The sequence below is a fragment of the Akebia trifoliata genome, unplaced genomic scaffold (assembly GCF_017979445.1).
Source record: "Akebia trifoliata isolate Shusen 1 unplaced genomic scaffold, ASM1797944v1 Contig00686, whole genome shotgun sequence".
Lineage (NCBI taxonomy): Eukaryota > Viridiplantae > Streptophyta > Magnoliopsida > Ranunculales > Lardizabalaceae > Akebia > Akebia trifoliata.
In genome coordinates, this window is record NW_028237143.1 from 54,015 (window position 1) to 78,016 (window position 24,002).

General features: G+C 34.7%; 2 protein-coding genes across 2 annotated transcripts; one reads left to right on the forward strand and one right to left on the reverse strand.

Moving 5' to 3' along the window:
- Nucleotides 1-5,728: 5,728 nt before the first annotated feature.
- On the forward strand, nucleotides 5,729-7,893 carry LOC147381167 (uncharacterized). The gene is made up of 3 exons (XM_086430754.1): nucleotides 5,729-6,396; nucleotides 6,538-6,723; nucleotides 7,505-7,893. The coding sequence occupies exons 1-3, from the start codon at nucleotides 5,968-5,970 to the stop codon at nucleotides 7,787-7,789; spliced, it is 900 nt and encodes a 299-aa protein (XP_086286880.1). The 5' UTR covers nucleotides 5,729-5,967; the 3' UTR covers nucleotides 7,790-7,893.
- Nucleotides 7,894-13,385: 5,492 nt separating this feature from the next.
- Nucleotides 13,386-17,519, reverse strand: LOC147381168 (lysine histidine transporter-like 8). The gene is made up of 5 exons (XM_086430767.1): nucleotides 17,025-17,519; nucleotides 16,523-16,656; nucleotides 15,435-15,865; nucleotides 14,316-14,447; nucleotides 13,386-14,042 (listed from the first exon to the last, which is right to left on the reverse strand). Exons 1-5 carry the CDS (start codon nucleotides 17,402-17,404, stop codon nucleotides 13,554-13,556), a joined length of 1,566 nt encoding a protein of 521 aa, XP_086286893.1. The 5' UTR covers nucleotides 17,405-17,519; the 3' UTR covers nucleotides 13,386-13,553.
- Nucleotides 17,520-24,002: the final 6,483 nt, after the last annotated feature.

Consider the following 24,002-nt stretch of genomic DNA (forward strand, 5'->3'; position numbering starts at 1 on the left):
TGCCTAGGTCAGACCCAGTCCACATTCAATATTTATGTCTGGGTTTGAGTAGAGCTTCTACAGGACAACGGCCCAATAACATGCACAACAATACCACCATGAAGTGCCATGTGGCAATATATCTTTGCGTTTACAAACCAACCCATCTTTATTTGCATTCTTATCGAAGAAAAGAATTGACATTTTGATCATTTGTAGGTGAGTCCGATTAGTACGACTAGCCTTACTACATTAGTAAGTATTTCACCCTTAGCAAGGGTCCTTGGGCTCACCTTATGGCAACAAAAAACATGATCAAATGCTTCAGAGTTGTAGAAGATAAAATTTTAAGATTTTTTTTTTTTTTTGGAGTGGGGTGAATGAAAAATTTATTTTTCACCATTGAATTTTAATTTTATGTTTGGGAGTTATGTGAATGTTTAGTAGCAGTCCACTTTCAAATCCTTGGAACAAGATCAAAAGAAATACTTTTTATTATTATTATTATTATTTTCACATGAGTTTTTCAATGAAATTTAGAGGTTTGTAGTGTTGGATTGCTGATGTGGTAATCTATTTGGGCAAAACAACCCTTAGTAAGGTTCAAAGTCTTACTATGTTAGAAAGGAAAGGGTTTCACTTGGTAGGTTTTCGGATTTGATAATATCAAGTGTGTCCATGGATATCCGTTTAATGGGAATCGAATTAGGATCGATAGATCGGTTTTAGATCCTTTTTTAATGGAGTAGATTAGAGTCAGATGTCATTGAATCGAACCAATTGAGAGTCAAAATTGAAAAGAATCAAGAATTTGAACTGTTAAAAGAAAAAATATGTTAACAATTCAAGTTCTAGTTCTATCAAATTGAAAGTGAAAATTAATAAAAGCTGAAATCAATAAAATTTAACAGTACCAATTCTGAAATCTTTAAGAACCGAATTGAAACAGATCTATTGACGCCCATATTTGAAATAACTTGCTCTTTGACCATTGATAGGTGTTGATGCACCAAGAATACTGCTTAAATTGTTTTTATAAGTAAATAAAGGGTTGAATAATGAGAGGTTATATGGGGGCATAAATGGGTGGATTTTATCCAAAATCCAAATTTAGTGGGTTTGGGTCATTGGAGTAGACCAGAATACAAAAAATGGGTTGAATGTGGTTTGATGTCGCATGATCAGAGAGGGATCTGGGTTGGATCTGGATTCATCCATTTATTGGCTTAGATCCGAAATATATGTAGCTTTGAAAATTACATTTTTAGGTTTTTCAAAGTATCTTTTTGTACTATTTTAATATAGTGGTAACATAGAATAGTATAACAATTAAGAAACAAGTATAAAATAGAAAAATATTGAACTATCCAAAATTATGTGACCCAAATCAAGTAATTCGGTTGGGTCAGGTATGGATTCATATTAAGTGAAATCATAATGATTTGGATATGATTTATCTGGTAGGATCCAAAATGGGTTTGGATCCAGATAAAGATGTTGGGATTTGAGCATGGCTATACACAGATTCGAGCCGACTCCAACCCACTTTAAGCCCTATGGGAGGTCCTAGCTATCCAAAAAGAGAAGCTTACACATCTGTGCTATCTATTTGTATCTCATCACTTCTAATAAAAATAATTATATTTTTAAAGGTTTCATCAGTATTTGAACAAAATTAAATATTTTATTTAGAAGATATGATTAGTCGGGAGTCAGTAAATGCCAAACGACACTTTTTTTTAAAAAAATACATTCCGAGTGATCATTCACGCCGTTTTACAAAAAAGAGTGGTGGCAACTCCAAATCCCTTGTAGAGGTGATCTTCAAAAATAAAAAATCACGTTTTTATAATAACAATAATAACTAACAGCCTTGAGGGATTGGCTTAATGGCAATTTCAGACCAATAAACGGTTAAGGCCTGTAGGTTGTGAGTTCAATACCCAATATGAACACTAATTCCTCAAGGGCCATCCTTGAGGGCGCACCATCACTTACCTGGTGTGTGTGATGTGCGGGTGTTGCATGTGCCTCGGGATTAGTCATTGGATAAGACCATAATCTATGGTCCAAGGTCCATGATTTATGGATTGGACAAAACCCAGATAAAAGCCTGGTCCCTTGTCTATAGGGATATTTTATTTATAAAAAAAAAAAACAATACTAACTAACAATAATATCAATATAATTATATTTAATAAAAATATTAGTACTAGTAGTAACAATATTAATACAAATAATAATAATAATAATTTCTTTAATAGAAATACAAAACCATTATAATATTTTTGGTAACCTTAACATGTCTGTTAAACCTATAAATCACTAGGAAACTAATAAAATAACCTAAATGCTTCCTTAAAAAACTTATTGTCTTTAATTTTTGGATAAATATTTTTTACTCTACTTTCAATCTCATGATGTGCAATTGGGTAATCTACTTCAAAAATAGTGTAAGTCAAAGGAGATTTTGGAAATCAGTTTTGATTTTGACCATCCATCATACTCAGAATCGAGAATCAGGTTTTAGAGTCCCGATCAAACACCCCCAAAGAATCCACTAACCTACCTCCATATTTCAACTTCAAAGGAAGACTCTAGATCTTGTTTATGCTTGAGTTAGTTTCTTTGTTGATTTTTTTTTTTTCTCTTTCCATTCACAAACATTTGTCTACTATCAGTCCATTGTCCAACAAATTTACAACACTACCATGAAGTTCAGATTCTGTTTTTATCTACAAAACAGACGAAAGATTAGATATTGGCTAAATCTAGTAGAAATGTTTAGGAGAGATTTGGTAATGGAAATGTCCACTAAGTTTCAGAATTTCGGGAACTGAAAATGTATGGAGCATGGAAATTTCAAAACTAAACATTGAGCATAGTTCGATAAGGATTATTAAGATAACATAAGGGTCTGCGTGAGTAATTAAAACAGCTCTCCACTATATATTCCGAGAATTTTCAATTAAGGAACTAAAAATTGTTAATCTTAGCATACGGAGAGGACAGGTTTGGCAGGAATGTTGAGTGAGAATGTTAATTAGAGAAAAAAAGGTTATGCGAAAATGGATGCATCTCTCAATGTTAGGACCTCCTAATATGCTAACTCTCATTCTATTACGAGATAAGCGGAACCAATGGTGATCTCGAAATCCTTCCTTTTGGAGAATGATTTGAGCATACCATGATTTGGTTTTGCCCTGAGCGGCCTCACTCTCCAGTACTTAATGTTTTACTTGGGTTCTTGTTATGGGTGTACGTAGGACTAAACCGTATCCAACCTCTTTACATCCTTAACTTAACTCAAACTTCTATCAAATTGGTAGTAAAAATAGATGACAAATTACTTTAAGAACTATAACAAAAAATATGCCAAAGGGCCAGCCCAATGCTATTACACTGTTGAAATCCGGTTGATGTGGTCGGCATAGATAATCCTAAATATATATGTATAATTTTTAACAATCAAATAGCATAATCATCTTCATCGCCGACGTATAAACTAGAGTTTGCCTGTGTCTACTGTCACGTGCATTTTACTAGTAAAAAATGTGGGTTCAATGAACAAATCTCACTCCTCTAAGTTTAATAATTGGATTGGAATGGTTTACTATCTATGTCATTAGACATATGTTGGTGGGAGCCCTCTAATTAAAATCCATCTTTGTACTTGCGGATTAAAATTTAAGGATCACGAAAGAATTGAGAGTAAAACCTTTGAAAATATTAATGTTGTTTGTAAGAAAAAGGGAAAAATACGAAGCAGATTACATTCTATACATATGGTTGTTGTGGGCATAAAGTTTCACAAAAAAACTGAAGAAAATAGCTACAACAACAGAAAATTAGAGTAGCTGTCTTCTCGAATAATTCAAGACAGTAAAAAATGTATACTGAACCATTGTTTACTCTCAACATGAGCCATTAGTTCCTACCTAAATACAAAATCCTCGGAGAGAAGCCAAACAAATTTTTTGAAAAAACATAATCCAAAAGAAAATGATAGACTTGATTCTAAGAGCATGTGCTTCAAATATGCCCTTTCTCATCTCTCAAATTTTCTTTTGTTAAGTTTCCCCCTACATGTCTCAATAATTTACAAAAGAATTCAATCATGATGTGGGTTGAACTCCAATAAGATAGTACCTAGTATGCAAAAGGAATCGATGGACTTTTGCAATCCATTCCCTACTTTTATCACCTCAATTAGACCACCGACTGGGTTTATTTCGAATGTTGCATTGAGTATTATTCAAATCACTGCGGCCTGTTCATATTTTAATGGCCTATCAATAAGGCATTCTAAAAATCAATTTGACAGGATGAAATCAAACTTTAGTTAAATGTAACTGGAAGGTGGCATGTGCCCGCTCGTGTATATCTGTGAAGGGTTTATTTGTAATTTAAAATATTGATTGAAAGATAATTATAATTTTAAAAATTAATCATGGTGATTTTAGAGAGATAGTATTGTAATTTCTTGATTTTTGATCATAATTATTTTGATTATATTAAGGGTATGTTTGATTGCACATGGAAAATAAGGTGGAAAATCAATTTCCATGGAAAATGACATTTTTCATGTGTTTGATTGCACATGAAAATGAAAATTCATTTTCCACCCCATTCAAAAAGTCCACTAAATCATGGATTTCACTTTCCCACCTATATGGGTGGGAAAATGAAATCCACCAATATTTTCCATCACCAATTCTTCCCTACCACCACCACCACCACCATTACACTAATCTCGTTGTCGTCGTTATCGCCGTCATCACCATCACCATCGCCGTCGTCTTCGGCTCCGTCTCCGACCACCTTCTCTCTCTCTCTTCTTCTTTTTCTTCTTCTCCTTCTTTTCCATCCCTCACCTCCTCCGCCACCACCACCACCACGTTCTCTCCCCCATCTTCCTCACTTACCTTCGTTGTCGCCATCGTCGCCGTCGCCGCCACCATCGCCGTCACCGTCGCCACCGTCGTCGTCGCCGCCGCCATCGTCGCCACATCCCCCCCTCCCTCTTCCTCGTCATCTTCTTCTTCCTCTCCCCTCTTCTCATTTTCTTCCTCCTTCTCATCTTCTTCTTTTTTCTCATATTTTTTTCATGATTTTTATCCAAGTGAAATCAAACAATGGAATTTGATTTTCCAACTTTACCTATTTTTCACAATTAATTTTTTATGGATTTCAAATTCCATAGAAAGTGACTTTCCATGCAATCAAATATACCCTAAGTCTAAATGTTAAGGCATGGGCATTTTTGAAATCCACGTTTTGGTGTCAAACCACTTTTATTGAGTAAATATGAAACCCACTAGGCCCTAGTGGTCCCAATCGTACCAAAATCCTTAAATAAAACCTGACACGCGGGGTCAGTGGTCACAAATAGCTATTTCTCTCGTTCACAAAACCCAAACCTAATATTGTCACCAGGCTTAGCTAACTGTACTTTCATCCACCAAGAGGACCCACATAGAAAAAAGAAATTTGATTGATGGTTTTTACCAATTGGATTTGAGGATTTTAAACCCAACAGCTATAAAAAATAATAATTTGTGGCATGTTCACGTAAGATTGATAAAAAAAGTAGACTTTCGATTTGAAATCAAAAGACCTCAAACGGGACTAAGAACTGGCGTGACCAACACGTGAGATAGGTATCCGTGATCACCGCCACATGTTTTTATCTATCTAAATGATGAGTACGAGAGAAGCAGACGCGTGAACATTACGCACACAGGCGCATTTTAGACGGACTATCCTATTTAGACCAGGAATCGAGTTTCAAACTTTTTTAGAAACTGTGTCCAAATCCGCTGTCAGCCATGACCCATATCCTCTATTTCTGGATAAATCTTTAATGTAAAACAGCAAAACGAACCTAAGGAAAAAAAAAAAAGGGTTTATTGGAGCTCGAAAACTTGAAGGGGGGGAACAACTGAACAAGACCCGCCCATCCTCTCTCAGTTCGAATCGTCTGTTACAATGCATACGAAATCGGACTCGGAGGTGACGAGTCTCGACGCTTCGTCTCCACCAAGATCGCCTAGACGACCCATCTACTACGTGCAGAGCCCATCGCAGCACGATGTGGAAAAGATGTCGTACGGGTCGAGTCCGCTCGGATCGCCTCACCATTATCACTGCTCACCGATTCACCACTCCCGTGAATCGTCTACTTCTCGATTCTCAGCCTCGCTCAAGAACCCTAGAAGTGTAACTTCATGGAAAAAGATACACAACGAGCTCGAAGAAGATGATGACGATGACTACGAAGACAATGCAAAGAATCCTAAAAATCTCGCGAGATTCTATGGGTTATGTTTCATTTTCTGTTTTGTGGTTCTTTTTACGCTATTCTCATTGATCCTATGGGGCGCAAGCAAGTCTTACAAACCAAAAATCACCATGAAGGTTTGTGCCATTTTCTCTGTTCTTTACTTCTTTTAGAAATGCAAATCGGTTTTGACTTTGGAATCTCCCGAGTCGACACGGTAAGAATTTGATTCTGTGTATCTCGAGGTAAGACATTCTCTTCCTGTGTTTTTGTTGCAGTATATTGTATTCGAGAGTTTTAATATTCAAGCTGGGATGGACAACACTGGCGTTCCAACAGATATGCTTTCTATTAACTCGACGGTCAAGATCACATATCGAAATCCAGCCACCTTCTTCGGCGTTCATGTTTCTTCTACCCCTCTCGAACTTTATTATTACCAACTCAAGGTCGCTTCGGGACACGTGAGTGAGCTTTTCTCTGTATATAGCTTTTTTTTTTTTTTTTTCTTTTTCGTACAGTACAATCTGACCCTTGAATAGCCCTTGGGTCCGCATAATCTATGGTTGAGGGAGGCCGATTGAAATCCACTCGGCCTAATCAGCTGTTATATTAAATGGTCTCGCGAGTTCCAATATCGTGGTCCCGGCACTCTGTATTGCTGTGAAACCTGCAACTTCATTTAGTATTTTACTTGCGGCGTACCTTATATATATTCTCAGTTGTTCGAAATGCCTTATTTAATTAAGGAAACACTCTCCACGAAACACATACGGTTAATTTTCCAAGAAAATCGTATCCCTAGAAAAAAGTTTTGCTAATCTTACTAGTCTTTAGGAAATCTGTGTTTCGCCTATTATCCCAACCGTCCGTTTGAATTTTGATGGAGAGAGAGTAGAAAAGTCCAACACTCCCAAATCCCAACCCAGAAATAAATTTTTGATAAATCGAATAAGAATTGGGAGCCCACATCAACGTCGTATTAACTGGAAAAGGCATCTTCTTTGCATATAGATGATGGGTATTATTTGGTGGGTCCCACTCACAGAAACCTTACTCAAAATGTGTCGTGTTGAGTCTGGTCAAACTGATGGGCGGGTGCTTCCAGTACTATTTTCCTTGTGAACTGAAAGATAGTATTGGAATCATTGATGTAAAACGATGTAATTTGGCACATAGTTATATATCTATCAGTGGGTCCACGTGGAATGATCCTGACCACTAATCATATCTACCACGGTGCAGATGGAGAAGTTCTACCAGTCAAGGAAAAGTGAGCGTAGTATAAGAGCAATGGTGATAGGGAAACAGGTGCCATTGTACGGAGGGGTATCAGCACTTAGTGGGAGCAAAGATTACAAGAGCGTGGCCGTGCCATTGAACCTGACATTCGTGGTGCGTTCGAGGGCATATGTTCTGGGAAAGCTGGTGAAGCCCAAATTCTATAGAAATATCCGTTGCTTGGTCATCATGAAGGGTAACAGCTTGGGCAAACACTCCAATCTCAGTCGTAACTGTGATTACGACTGATTATTAATGTGTTAATTTACATAGTTTAGTGGGGAGTTTTGGATAATTTAAACAATATCAGGACTATTTTCTATTTATGAAATTGCATGGCTTTCCCGTTTTTAGCTTGGGTTTAAGTGGTTTAGGGTTATTTATAGGTTAGAAATGTACAACAGTATATTTGACTCTTGCTTTGGGTAAACATAGTTACAATTCAACTTATTGAGACCATCTTGTTCAATTGCCGAGATCACATTTAACAATCATCAAGAATTTTTTTTTTTTGGTTGTAAAACATTGAACTCGAAGTTTGAACATGAATCATCAAGATCAATATAACAAATTGTCTATATCAAACTTGTTAAGATTGTCGACCTTGACATTTCAACCTGAATCATCAAGATTAAAATTTAAACTGTCAGAGATCAAATATTTGAATTGTTGATCTTCACAATTTGAATTTCAATCTCAATCTCAATAATAATCTGGATGAGGGTATTAAGCTTTAAAGATTTTACTAATTATGTTTTTAAAATGACAAAACGATAGGGGGCATTAAGCATTAAAGAGCTGAATCTAAAATAGAACCAAATTAATAAGAATCAGGATTGTTAGGTTCTATCCAATGGGTTACCCATGGGTATTTGGAATCGATTTATTTTGTCACTTCTTTTATAATATAGATGATTTAAGGTATTATTTTATTTTAAATTTAATGTATGTTATGTAAAATTCTATTTATCATACAAGTTATTGATTGGAGCTTAGACTAAGTTGTCTTTTCTAAAAAAAAAAATTATTACTTTTAAATAAGATAAATATTTATTTTTGAAAAGATCGTTAAATTATATATTTAGTATAATAACAAGTTAATAACTTTATAGATAACATGTTAATTTTTTTGAAAGAAAAAATGTTTTATAATTATTTAACATACTTTTTTCTCCTTCGATTCTTGATAATCAGGTACTTGTGTTTTTTGGTGGTTCTAATTCCGATTTTGATTCCATTTATTTTTTAACTCGACCAGAACAAACAAATATCAGAACCGAAAGAAATATAATGATTATGATTTTAAGTTCCTAAGTAACCAAATTGGACTCGACCCATTGACACCCCTACTATAATTGCGGTAAATTTTTTGTTTATCTAGTTTATATGATGAGTAGTTATTCATTTCAAAAATTAAAACAACAGAATTATTTATATATTTTCCTAAGAGGTAATAAGGATGCGGGGACTCTTAATTGTTAAATCCATTAGTGCATCTATGTTAATTGGTAAATGGCCAATACCACATTGAAGGAAGTGGAGATCTTGAGTTTGAATCACATCTTAAGGGTGACCCTCATGAATTTATCCCAAAAATTACTTGGTGCATGGGATTGGAAGGGATTGCACATGTCCAAAACCTTGTTAATAATTTGGAATACGGCAAAAATTCAATTTGTGAAAAATTTGAGTTCTCTTCAATTTTGGATTGCAAAAATTCAGTATCTATCACTCTTCTGCAAATACCCTTAAATAATGTTCTTCTTTCTTATTTACATCACAATTCCCCTCTCTCTTACTCTTTAGAACTAGTAATCTCTCTAAAGCATTCAACATAAAAACCAAGAACAGAGACCCAAGAATAACGGTGGCTAGTTTAACATAAAAACCAAAACGGATACTCAGTTGGGTTTCCATTATGACTCGGAGAATTTTCAAGTTAACTCAATGAATCCCCTGTTCAAGTTTGTATTCTCAGGCATTCGTGTTATCCATATGACCTAGCGGAGCTGCCACAGCAGCGTCTTGGGCTAGGATTCTAGTTCGACCTGTTGTGTTCTTAATTCAGTTATAGGATTTTCACCATTTGTGAGGGTCATGTTTGATTATGTAGAAACATATCTAGGATTTTTAGTGTTTGTGTAGTGTGTGTTTTAGATATGGAGAAATATGTTAGATTGTTTTGAATTATTTATTTATGTTAGAAAGGTGGATTGGTCACTTGTTGCTATGGAATGCACTATGAATCATGGTTTTTAAACTCGCTATCGCATCTCGTCTCGTTCAGCTCCGATACCGAGTCATCTCGGACGAGTTTTTCGATACGTTTGAGACGTCTCGTGAGATAACTCAAAAAATTGAACTGTGAGATGTAAAACTCGGTCAAAAAATGACTTTGTGAGTTGGTCTCATTCAACTCTGATACCGAGTTAACTCGGGCGATACGTCTCGGTCTCGGACGAGTTTAAAAACCATGCTATGAATGCTAGTTCTTTCAAAACTGTTATTGTATAACAGAAAAATGTTAGGAACAGGCCTGGGTAGTGGCCAGACACTTGGGACTGGACTGTGACCATACCTGTTTCCAGCAACATGAGGTTGACGTTTTGCCAAGGCACCCTTCAATAGTCCCTAATTTCAATTTTTTTCAATATGTTTCATAGTTCATACACATGTTTGCCACTCTATTTGGTAATTTTCATGCTTAGAACTAATTGGACCAACTCTAAGCTGGTTAATGAATAAAGGACCTAAGTCCAACCCAAAAACCAAAATTTCTATTGAGGGTCGATCCAATTCCAGACTAAAGCTCCATCTCTTCCATTTTACTGAATTGTGCTTGTTTTCAAACGTGAATGTGACAGTTGTAAGAATTTGATTGGAACTGTATCAGCTCAGCTGTTTTATTTAACCTGTCACACATTCCTTTGTAAGATACTCTGTTACTACCTTTGTTTATCTTCTAACTTTTGGTGGTAATCGTTATTTTTTTATTTTTTAAATGTAAATTTATTTGCAGCCTCCACACTCAACCCAATGAATCCATAACCTATTGGTCTTGTACAGAGCAAAATGATTGGTCATTGAGGTGTACTCAATTTATTTATTTTTAATTGTTTTTTGATGGTCCTTGGAATAATTATTTGGGGTTGGGCCTAAACAACCATCTCTTCTTTCATGCTTTGTTGAGGCTTCCCTTGGGTTGATAATAAACTTATTTTTCCTTGTATCAGGGCTTGACTGGTCAATTTTACTTATGTTCTAGTATTCTTGTTTACAACCCCTACTTATTACTTTTTAATTATTAAGCACAAATGCGTTAATTACACTAAAATGAAATAAACAGAAATTGGTTAATTAGAAAAAAAGTAAGCCACATAGTAGAGATACTCCAAATGGTTTCTGCTATAAATTTTATGTTGTAGGTGTACATTTTTGAAGAAACAACATTATGCATTTGGACTGGCACCAAGGGTGTGGTATGGATATTCATTCTTCGAAGCAACCACTTAGTTGTTTTGCAAGAATTTAGCACCACTTGATAAATTATTAGGATTGAGTCTTCGGCTCAATTGCGCATTGCTTCAGGTCATAAATTTCTGATTCCAGGAAATACCAAGCTCGAGTTGTCTTACTATGCCAACACTTGATTAAGTGCTTATGGGGGAAAAAAACATTTGAATGCAATTTTGTATAGTTTCCTTGATAATCTGTAATTCAGATCTCGGATGGGATCTTGATATTGGTTTGTCCATCTTGTCCATTTGCCTTATCCTTCTTCTCCCGCCTAGTCTCACAGATTAATTTAAGATTGTTATTTCAACACCGTAGATTTGATTACAGCATACAAGCTCCATTAGCATGATTAGTTTCTTTCTGTAGTAAATTTATAGCAATAAGCTGTAGTTCATGATCCTGGTCTCATGTAAAGTTAGTATCAATTTTGTCGTGTCATATCTCTCAGTATTGATCGTCTCTGGTGCTTGTTACTTTCTTCAGCTTTAAGCAGATAATTTGTTAGTCATTAATATTAATGAGCTGTGACATATGACCTGCTCAAACTTTCCCCAAGAGGACCGTCTGGAGTATGCTAGCATGAGAGCAGGGATTAAATCTGCTTAAAAGAACTTGAAGTCATGCAACTTTACAAAGGCATAAAGTATGGCTTGAGATTCAGGTTCAACTACATTTTTATTGATAGCTAGATGATTTTACTCTTTCAAGAGATTGGAGATTACCCTAACATGGTCTAGGAGAGGAAAGTGGAACACCTTCATCTACAAAATAGAAACAAGTATAGAAACGTCAGGTTTGCTAGGGCATTCTCTCTGCAAATTATGCATTTCAACAAAAAACTAGTTGGAAAAAGACTAGATAATGATTTTCTCAGTAAGTTAGACTTGTGTGGGTAAAGGGCTATTCAAAGAAAATAACATTGATTTTGTAGGGATTTTGAAAGATATAGTGTGGAGAGTGGGTCGATACAATGAGAATGACTTAACATAGCAATGTTTACAAGAGAAAATATAATAGAAAAAGTCCTGAGTATTGGATATGGCTAAAGGCATCATACAAAAGGCGATGAACATATCAGAAATGAGGTTGGTATAATCACATAAAGTTTCAATCTAGATTGTTGACGATACCATGGAACCCAAAAATAAACAATAATTCAATTTTAAGAAATCTAGGAAAAGCCCCAATGCTATATGAAATAAAGGAGGGTCAATTGAGATGGTTTGGACATACAGAATGAAGCAAATGAAGGGCGAGAGGAAAATAAAAAGTGGCATGGATTGAGGTAGAAAGAAAAAAAATATTGGAAGGGATGTATACTCAAAACGAAATGTATAGAATGCCATACTATTCATGGTTTTGGCCCCAATATTTAGCGATGATGTTAATTTTCACCCTTTAGCATTTGGGGATTTTTAGTTGATGATCCTATGCAATTGGAAGAGAGATTTTGGTGTTTGACAACCTCATCGAAAGAAGTGTGTATGAATTCATAACCATTCGATGTTACACCAGTAGGAGGGACAAATGACACTTTGAGTTTAATACTTATTCTACTTTTCACTTTTTATGGATGCTTCATTAAAAGAAAAAAAATTTCTGTATAGTATCCATGTTAAGTTAAATATTATAAGGCTAATTATGCTTATGGAACTGTTAGCTGTAATTCATATATTTTTCTTTTTTCAATTAATGTATTTCATGTAAACAATTAGTCGTGATGAGTCATTAGCTTATTTCATCTGCCAATCATTCAAATTGCCACTTTGGTGACTATCAATACAAAGTGCAGAGTCACATGCAATCATACATCATCAGATAATTAAATCTCTCTTCGGCCAAATCATTCAATGATGTCCATATTGTCTAAGTCATCTTGATAAATATGTAGTCAAGAAAAATATCAAAATATTCACATATAGCCTGACAATACTGGTCAACAAGGAGGTATTGTAAATCAAGGGTATTTTCATAATTTCACTATTATTATATAAAACCCTAATTAGATTTCATGGGGTATTTATAATAACTGCAAGTTTTCCCTTCATAGTGGAATTGGTGTGATCTGTGGACGTACCTCAATCATGAGGGAATCACGTAAAATTCTATGTTTCTATGCGTGATTTTGTGTTTTGTTTCAATTCGTTTCTTAGTTTGATTGTTTCTCTTTTTCTCAATAGGAATCCACCTTGTAAAGCATTCATAATTTTTCAGAATTTTTTAGTATTTTAAAAATGTGTGGGAGCCTAAAGTTGAAGTGCTAAAATTTGTTATGTTCAAAGTTATATCCCTGATATCTGTAATAGTCGAGACAGACAAAACGCCCACGTGGAAATATAAAACCTTGAAGTACAATGACTTCATTAGTTAATTGAACCCAGAATAATGTACACATAATCTCTTCATCTTGAATTTGATACTATTAAAACACACAAAATCAAACTATAATCATTTTATGTAATTAATCCTCTTTTCTTTTGGCCTTCACTTCTGGCACTTAGTGAGGCTTGAAGAAGCTCACTTTAATACCAGTATCGATCATAACCCACACTCCCGCGGCGACCAGTAAACAGCTGAGCACCATGCCGAAGATTCCTAGTCCCCAATTGAGATACCACATCATGCTTTGCTTCTTAGGTTTCTTAATAGCAATCCACATGAAACATGGATAAGCCAAGGTAATGGGTAGCGCGATCCCTCCTATCAAACCAGCCAAGCTTCCCAAGAATGGGAAAGCCACCGCAAAGAAGTAAGATATAAATCCAAATATGATCCGAGATATGACTCGAACCCACCATGGGCATGCCTTATGGAATCTCATAGTGTATCTGTGCTCCATGTGGTCGAAGATAGGCATCCCATAGATTTGAAATGAGCTTACTGCGTTAATCACGATTAGGAGACTTGTTAGTCCCAAAAGAAATCTTGAAGTGTCTCGCCCATGGAATTGGTACAAGGCTGTTAGCATCCCGCCGTTCTCTGGTATCTGTCATTAGAGCACCAAATTTTAATTCAAAAATAATTTAATTTCAATTTACCTAGAATTGTATGCTTAAAAGTACTCCTCCCACCTATTTCCTCAATCAAACCTCGTTGCCGATCTCATTATTTGAGAATCAAAAAAAATCTTTTCAAATTTGTTTTAGTTGGAATCTGAGTTCTGTTCTTCCATTTAGTTATGGTATGTTGAACTTGACACACATGTACCTAATTAAACTAAGTAATAAATTTTATTTATTTATTGGGTTTTAAGGCTTACCAAGTGTCCATAGGCCCAGTAGCCGGCTATTGCAAGGGGAAATAAGCACATAGCAACAAGTGCATAAGCACACTTCACTCCTCTCCACATTGGCACGCGCGATGGATGTTTTTCACTGGATGGCATTGTGGCCTGCAACAAAATACCCATCTCTGTTATATAACTAACGGTAATAACTGTCACAATAATAGTCAGAATGTATGTTACATATAAATTCAGCAATTGATTTTCATTGATGGTTGTGATTGTAGACCATCAAATACCCAACATCTATCTCATACATCAGAATTAGACAACTTGACAAGTCAATAGTTGACTAGTCAATGTTCTTATTCGATTTACTTAAAATATATATATAATAATAATGACTTTTGATGTGCCGTAGCAACGAAATGTGGAAGGATAGCTCATTCACACTTTCTTTGACTTCAAAATGGACAGTTGGGAGGCCTCTTATATTTGACTCACCAGAATCATATCTTCTACCTACCAGATCTGATGGTTGAGATTTTCCAACCAGTGATTTGTCATTTCTTTGACTATATTTAAAGAGTGTTGATAATATGACGGACTTTTAGAGGAAGGACTTGACACATGCTGATGTAGAAGCACATAACTTATTAAAAAAATAAAAAATAAAAAAATAAAAAAATAAAATTTTCTCTCTTATATCTATAGTGAAAAAAAAAAAGAAGAAATTTTCAAATATAATCACCTTGTGACATTCAAAATCATGATCCGATGAAATAGAATTGTAGAGGATACAATTATATGAACTAAAAAAAAACACAGTTATTATTTTTTATTTTTTTTTAATATAAATATTTTCATGAAATCTAGATATTTGTGTTATTGGATTGTCAATGTGATAATCAATGTGGGCACATCGATCCTTTTCAGATTTGAAATCTAAAAAAATAAATATGTGGATAGAGAATGGGCAAGAGAGAAATTTTTTATAAAAAAAAAATAATGTGCTTCCACGTCAACGTGGGTCAGGTCCATCCACCAAATTAAATGTCCGTCAATAATGTCAGCACTCTAATTTTAATGATTTTTATTTTTATTTTTTTTGTTGATCAATAAATTTAATTTAAAAAATTAAAATGAGAAAATTACCTGAATCTCAAGAATTAGATTGTGGCCTCTGAAAGCAAAAGCAACAATCCCAACTGCATTGAAGGTACTGAAAACCCGTTCAAAATCATTCTTAAATACAGCTGGGTTATAAGATACACCTTCGATCCTACCACCCGTTACAGATATCACCCACATCAATGTACAATATCCAACGGCTGTGAGGGCCCCAATAAGTGACACACCAGCTATGGAGTTCAAGTTAGGGAGTTGAGAAAGAATGATGGCCATGAACGTAAATACAAGGTACCATTCTGCAACTGTGAGCGGCTTAACATTATCGCATGTGGGCCCGCATACAAGCTGATAGAAAACCTTCATGGTTGAACCACCAATGATGACTAGTGCCACGCACGTACCGCCTGATAGGTACATGATTGGAAATGTGGCTAGCAAGTTCCCAAGCTTTGAACCTGAGCCATTTTGATTTTATCATCAATATATGTACTTTTCGAAATATGAAAAAAATAAAAAATAAAAAATTATACAAAAGGGTCCACTATCAAGCTTGTCGGACCAATTTGGTCCAGCTGCATGTTAAGGTCTTCCACCTAAGTGTGAAAGGTGGTAATATAGTCCAGTTAACTTGATAAGAAAGGAAATATGCTACAGCATACAAGAAATTGTGGTTGGTCAAATCCTTAGCTGACTAAGATGGGCCTAATAAATATTTAAGGCTTGTTGATTATTCTAGTATGGACTATTTTGTGTCCAACCACCAAAATTTTCTTTGGGTCCTATTCTTGACCCAAGTGTTCCCACTTTATTTCTTAGGGGAATTATTGGAAAATACCCAACTTCAAAAGCTAGACTACCTTGATATCTATCGGTGTGTTTGGCTACAGGGTTAACTTTATTAGTAGAAAATTTTGTTTGCTTAGTTAGGGGCAGAGTGACAAAATTCTCTGATTTTTTTTTTCAAGTTGATTATATATATCCATAACTAACAAAATTTTCCCAGTTTTGTCCAATTTTATTGGATTTTGGAAATTATTCTCCACCAAACTTTATCATTTTGATTAGAGGAACAATCTTTAAATGGATGGAAATAAGAATGACCAAAAACATACCAAAAGTTGCATTGAAAAGCTGGAGATATCTGCTGTAACGATTCCCATCTGCGGATTCGTGGAGATGAACCAGTACCCAAAGGGTGTAGAGTTGCCACATGAATACCGAGGTCAGACAGAGAATTCCCCAAGTCCTGTCATCCAAAAAAAAATGAGTTACAACTTTCAAGAGGCACCCGAATGAATGGAGTGTAAGGGACTCATGAAAATCTGTGGTGGTTGGTTCGGATCGGATCCTAGAATCTGATTCTTTCCTATATTATAATCAACATAAAGAAATGAGGCTTAATGCTTTTATTGTATGTAGTATTTAATTTGTACGAAAAGCTATAGAAATATGGTCAGCCAACAGATATTTTTGAATAATTTATAGGAAAGTGTAGCCAAATAAGATACTAAATTATAGAAATCAATTTTTATGATCTAGTTCTGATAATCGAAAATTAAAATCTTTGAGAGTTGATCATGCACAATTGCACTAAGAGGATTATTTCTAGCTTACCATCCAAGGATGGTGAACGCGACCGGGAGTACAAGAGCTTGAATCCCAATTCCGGAACATAGAGTATGGAAGGCAGCGTAGTAGGCGTTGCCACTTCTTGACTCTGTGATAGGGAGCCAAGCATCATGGGGATCGAGTTTCGTCATTTTTATCATATTCCTCATTGGGCTAGCCAAAGGGGTGATAAAGCGTGGAGTAAGGGAGGTTCTGGGGGTCTTTGGAGTCTTTGGGGCAGATGGGGGTACCGACTCGAGGAGTGGTGATCGACTCAAGGATGGAGAGTGGTACTGAGAGGGAGGAGCCGAGATGGGCGGTGTTGGCGCCACCATCCCCGTTCTTGGCGTCACTGGGATTGAACCTTCTTCAACCACCTCACCCATTGCTGTCCAATTAATATATGAAACTTATTCAACTCTCTGTCCTTACACTTGTCTATCTTCTCCTCCCTCTTGGCTACAAGGTTTCTAGTGTTAAGGTATTTAAAGAGGTTTGTAGGAGATAGGTAGGTAGGGTTCTCGGATGGTGTGGCTGCTGACCAGGATACTATCTTTGAAACTGAATATGAGGGCCGCCATAAACTATAAATTATTAAGTATAAAGACAGTATATGACTGACTATATTGACCGCAATCTGATTATGGCTATTTGAAGACTTTAAAGCTCTCCGGGCAACTAATTTTCCAAAGTCCAAACTGGGTTGTCCCCTTCTATACTTGCTTTTGGTAGTTAGGTGTGCAATAGTGAGTGGCAAAATTTAGTTATAAATAATTTTGGATGAATAATGATTTTCTAACCAGTATGTCTTCACTCGGCCAATACTCGGCTCATGTGTTATGGGTATGTAATCATAGATCTATTTTTTCAAGGTACACAAATACAAATCCTCATAAAAGATGTGCATTTGTGTGTCTTTAGAAAATAGATCTATGGCTCTATGTTCATAACACGTTAGCTGAGTATTGATTGAGTGAAGGCTTTCTAGCTAGAATATAAACACTCATTTTGGATCTTATGATAATAATAAGACTAATGATAATCTGACTCCTTTTTTTGTATCCTGACTTGATAGTCTAAACAATCATAAATCCTTTTTACTTGTGTATCGTGAAGCAAAGGATTTATGCAGGGAGTGTAAAATAAAAAGAGAGTGAGATTATCACAATTCTTATAATAATAATATGTATTGTAACAAGGTGTATCCCCATACACCATATCAAATTTAAGAAAATTGGGACAAATATAAACAAAATCTATATATTCCACCCAAAATCTCTCTTAATCTACACCTATTCTAAAGAGAAACAAAATCTGGAAATGATAACCAAAATCTAATCAAATCCATTTCTATACTATCTTCGTGAATTTGATATGGTGTATCACTATACACCTTGTTACAATGCATCCCAGTACATAATAGTCCAATACTAGCAGATTTTGAAAAAAAAAAAAAAAGGTCATGGATCTAGAACATCCACATCTAGTGCCAATTGTTAGAATCTGGCTACAAACCAGTATTTGACGCCATTGGGTGGTCCCAATCATGTAATTTGGCCATTGAATTAGTGGTTAAGATGACGACCTGGTGATGTCTAGATTGATTACCATGGATACACTTTAGCCAAATTGATTTGGGATACTTACACAGCATCATTGTCTACATCCAATCAAAATTATTGGAGCTGGCCATTAGTGTATTATAACCTCAGTTAGAGAATGAGAATGTTAAAGATAATCTTTAAATGCACGAGAATAAGACTAAAAAAGAATGTTGATTGAGATTGAAAAATTGATAAAACTGCACTTGAATTAATAGAAAACTTAAACCAATGGATGAACAAGATTTGGTCATTGAACCTGGGGGGTTGACTCAATCACAATTTCAAATTGATAAGTAGTGAGAATCCGTAGGTTGTGAGATTGATATCTAGTATGAGCAATAATTGCTCAGGGCCACTGGCAAGGGTGCACCCTCACTTACCCAATATGTGTGATCTGTGGGCGTTATACTTGTCCCGGGACTAGTCTTTTGACAAGATCATGATCTATGGATTGGGCAAAGCCCAGGTACGAGTTTGATCTCCTGCCTATAGGGATACCTGGTTATTAAAAAAGAAAAACAAAGATTTGGTCATTGGACCCCAAACCTAGGGATGATAAAGCATCGTGATGATGATTGTGAAGATATGAATTTGTTCCCTCCATAAAATTGACATGTGTCACCTAAAATCAAGAGTCCGAGTCCTTGAACTTGGGATAGTGAACCCATCTGATAACCAAATCAAAGGAAATAAAGTAGCATAAATTGTGACACAATTAGATTTTAAATGAATCGAATCACAAATCATGGAACAATCATGAGAAACTTAAATAATCTAGTATGAGCAGTATTTCCTGGGGGGGGCGCCCGCGAGGGTGTTACACGTGCCCGGGGGGAGGGACCAGGGATCCATATGGCTTGGCTCCGGCCTTATAGTGCTATTTCAGTTTGAATTTGTTATTTGAGCATGACATAAAAAAAATGGTGAAAAAATAGAGAACACGATAATGGAATAATTTAATTCTTGTTTAACATAGTCAGTTCCAAAGAATTGGATGCATATACAAATATATGGTAGCTACTCATATGACAACAAGACATGTTTTATTAACATTGGTGTAATTGGGCATGCAATTTTTCATTTAAAAATTCAAAATCATGCACCAAAATAATAAAAAATTAACCTCAATTTAATTATTCATCAAAAGCTATTTCATTCTCCCTTCCATTCCACTTTAAATGCACGATTAGATTAATTTATGCGTGGACTAGCATAATTAATGGATCAAGTTTCCTATATCACCCTGAAGCAATGTTTGGACAGATGATAGATAGTAGGAAAAAAAAAACATCTTAGCCATCTTGTGATCATGGTTTAGATATAATAAAAAAAAAATTATTATTATTATTAATTTTTTGGTGAGAACTACATCTTTAAAAATGAACAGCTAGTGAACCCTAAAATTTTCAAGGTTGGGATTTTGCTATATCGTTGAGTTGGCACTTTTTCAAATGTTCCAACATTACTACAAGGTGATACAAGAAACTTGTGCTACAAAGGATCCACTTCACTTCAAATTTTTTAAGAGCAAAATATGGTAACCTTAGTTTATTTTCACAAGGATTGTCCTTTGTCTTATTTGAGGAATTTCGATGGAATTTTAAAGGTATTTTGATCATTTAATGTTGGATCCAAAAAATTTGGAGGAATCTCCATTTAGAGGGTTTTTGTTCTTTGTATTTTAGCAAAGGTCTCATTTGCTTAAAAAGAAATTAAATAAATTAAGATAGTTTCCATTGCCAGATCAACTTTCACTAACGCCACAACAAAAATGTGTAATTCTTTGACTCATAAAGGAATTTGGTGTGGCTACAGTAGCCCTCAAAATTAAAGTAGTAATTTTTTTTTTTTAAATGACAAGTAAAGGTGTACTTTGAAATTTTAATGCCTTTTAAACTTAAATAAATAAATACACCATTTTACACGTGCTTGAATAATAAGGATTGGTTGACCCTTCTACCTTGCCCAAGCTCTGCCAAAACGTTCGCACAGCCTCCTTCAACCCTAGAGCTTGACACCATGCAAAAGTAAGCATTAAAGTCAGAAAATAAAAAAAAAAGCATTCAAAGTAGTTTATTTATTTATTTAAGTTTAAAAAGCATTCAAATTTCAAAGTACTCCTTCAAATCGTCATTAAAAAAAGGTACTCCTTTAATCTATTTAATTTTTTTTTGTAATACATATGCTTAATGGTGGTGATGGTAATAATGATGGTGATGATAATGAGGGCATTGACGTTATTGTTCATTTGGGGGAGGGGGTCATGGTTGTGAAAGAATTGGATTCGACTACCATAGTCCCGGTTTGCACCGTTGGATGTGTTTTAGATCAATAGGAAGAAGAGGATCAAATTTTTACGAAGGTATAATGATAATGGCATGAGGGAGGAGTACTTAGACAATTCACTTTGATACTTTTTTTTTTTTTTCATTAAGTTTGTTATTGATTTATAAAAGAAGACGAAAGTCAAGGGACAAATCATCATTTGGAAGATTAAGGTGTAACCTCAAAGAAATGTAGAGGGTCATGTTATTAATTTTTTAAAAGATAAAAAAATAGCATTTGTTACATAAAAAAGTGGATTCCTCCAAAATTTTGAAGCATGGCCGCTTCAATCATGCTTCAAAATCTAATTGTGTAATATGTCACAACTTACAAATTTACATTTTACAACATACAACAAATTACAGCAATATTTTTTTTTCACTGAATTTTATAAAAAATCATAAAAAAAACACGTTTTATTTTTATTTGACTTAAAGTGTGAGAATTATTCAAAATAGTTCAATATATCCTTAGAATAATACCTTCATTGAAAAAAAATGAAAAATTCGAGAATTTTTCAAAAATTAAACGGGAAATTGTTAACAAGTGGTAAGAGATGATGAGATATGGACCACATGCACTCGTCATGTAAGGCGAGAATATTTCTTAGTAATTACTATAGAACATACATAACCCTAAAATCAATATAAAAACTATATAGATCAATCATGATCCATAAAATTATGGAAACGCATGACTGAGTAAGTGAAAATAACAAAAACATTACTAAGAGATAAGACACTAAAAAGAATATATCAATAAGAGATAACCATAGCAGTTGATTCATTGATTTTTTGTTGAAGAAAAATTGTTATAATACAAATTGATACAGAATGTCTAAAATATTTTTTGAGAGCTGCTAAAAATCCATATTATTTTCTAGAGCTGCTATTAACACACCAACATTTACTTGTAGCTCACCAATCCATATATGTAAACAACCATAACTACCTAATTTCAAAAGGTTTGGTGTGTTGCAAGTAAAAGTTGGTGAGGCAATAGAATTTCTATTATTATTATTATTTGATATAGTTCACGTTTGGTTGCAACATTTTTGTGCCCCATCCCACCTAAGGGCAAATTTTAACTAGTTCAAGGGCATACCACTGCTTAGCATGATCTGTATAACAATTGGTGTAATCCAGCAGAGATAAGCTACAATCCAAACAGAAGTTAGGTGGAAATAAAGGAGCTCAATTTTTAACTTTCAAACTTAAAAAAAAAAAAGCTTTGACATTTTTCGCTTTTTCAAAAGCAAGGAAAAAAAAAACCAAAGAAATATATGATAATTTGCGTTTGCGTAGACAGAAATAGATTGGCACTTCTAGAAAGTCTTCCTATAATGTAATAATGATAAACACTGGAATCAAAATTAGAATTAATGGTAATATCATGGCCAATCAAGGTTGATTAAAGTACAAGTGTTTGTGTTGTTAGTTATGGTGGACTACCACCTTCTTTGAACAAAGAGTAGTCCTATATTTGACATCATTAAGGGATCGTATTAATGATCATTATCTGAATCTCAAACTTGTATGGCTGTTTGATAACGAAACATATTAATGTTAGTGAGGGTGATTTTTCTGTCTGTTTTGATTTTTAATTTTTTTTATTTTTTATTTTCCAGTCCAAACTGGCATGCGAGGGATAGTTTGGTAAAGCAGGAGAGTCATTGTCGAGGGGTGGTGTTCAACGTTGAAAAGAGCCAATAAAAAAAGACTCAAATCAAGAAAACAGGTGCTTGGGTGGGTGATTTAGACATATCGTTTCGGCATTTTAGTGAATATATTTAAGATACCTCCCCTTGTTTTCGAACGAATGACATGTTCCTCTTACCCTCTCCGTTTCATATGAGATTAATAAAAAATAACTTAATTACCCTTATGTTCAACCTCAATATTCCAATTTCATCCTTGAATCAACAAGAACAAGATAAAACTTTTTGAAAAGTTTAAAATAGGGAAATTTTTTGTAACAAGAAGTTGAGTGACTGTGATTCTTACAAGTCTAACGTGGACATGCATGCATAACCGTAGATAGTTTTTACTTGTATTGTAAAAAAATACACCTATGATTATGTGCACATCCCACATCAGATTTGTGAGAACCGCAATAAATATTTTTTGTCATTTCAACATTTTTCATATTGATTAGTTAGAAAATGACAGATTTTTAAAAAAAAAATCAAGAATTTTTTATTAGATATTAAATTTGAAGATGAAAGCATTTAAGTCATTTTTTATCGGTAGAGGGAAATATAAGGTGATGTGTCATCAATTTCAAAACACAGGGGCATCTCAATTATTCACTAAAATCTGAAAGGTGTGTTTAAATCATTCATGTTTTAAATTTGCAGAGTTTCAAATTTAGGTCTCCCTTCTCTATGATCCTCTAGTCTATACCAGTACTCTAATTATGGAAGTATTTGTGCCACATGGCACACAAGGGAGTCCTGGAGTCTGATAGCTAACAAAACTCGTGGGAGTACAGGATTATAATTCCCCACATCGGGGTCTATTATCCCTGTCATTATCAAGTAGTACTCAAGTTTATCGGAATAATGTTTATGGGTTATTCAGAAAATATAAAATCAGTGAATAAGGAAAGATATTTTAATTATTTCAGCAAGAAAGAGAGTCAAAGAAATACAGAATGTGTTCATATGGACAGTGCTCCAAAGTCAAAATCAACACCCTCCAATTTTTGTGCATCGTTATCGCGGGGATATTAAAAAAAGGCCTGAAGTCAAAGAGAAGACACCCCTACAAATTGAGTGGTGAATACTCCATCCACTGGTTGTTATGATGGTTATAGCACGGTGACTTCTAATTGTCCCTGTTCTAGGGATCCGTTATGATTTTGATTTTACATGTTTTTACTATTATAATGAGAGAAAGTGGAGTACAAGTCTTACAATTCTGAAATTTGAATCTCAAAAATGTTCCCATCTTTATATTTAAATTTAATATATTTACGATCATTTTAGTCGGAAATTAAATATATTGCAACTCACGACCTTATAATGACATTGGTTAATTTTTAAAATTACAGACAT

What these genes read in the sequence shown, in the direction of transcription:
- LOC147381167 (XM_086430754.1), top strand. Translation starts at nt 5,968, where the DNA reads ATGCATACGAAATCGGACTCGGAGGTGACGAGTCTCGACGCTTCGTCT. An exon ending in AACCAAAAATCACCATGAAG is followed by an intron (nt 6,397 to 6,537) that starts GTTTGTGCCATT and finishes TTTTTGTTGCAG; the next exon opens with TATATTGTATTCGAGAGTTT. An exon ending in TCAAGGTCGCTTCGGGACAC is followed by an intron (nt 6,724 to 7,504) that starts GTGAGTGAGCTT and finishes ACCACGGTGCAG; the next exon opens with ATGGAGAAGTTCTACCAGTC.
- LOC147381168 (XM_086430767.1), bottom strand. Translation starts at nt 17,404, where the DNA reads ATGGGTGAGGTGGTTGAAGAAGGTTCAATCCCAGTGACGCCAAGAACG. An exon ending in GCTTTTCAATGCAACTTTTG is followed by an intron (nt 15,866 to 16,522) that starts GTATGTTTTTGG and finishes AAAATGGCTCAG; the next exon opens with GTTCAAAGCTTGGGAACTTG. An exon ending in ATCTAATTCTTGAGATTCAG is followed by an intron (nt 14,448 to 15,434) that starts GTAATTTTCTCA and finishes ATTTTGTTGCAG; the next exon opens with GCCACAATGCCATCCAGTGA.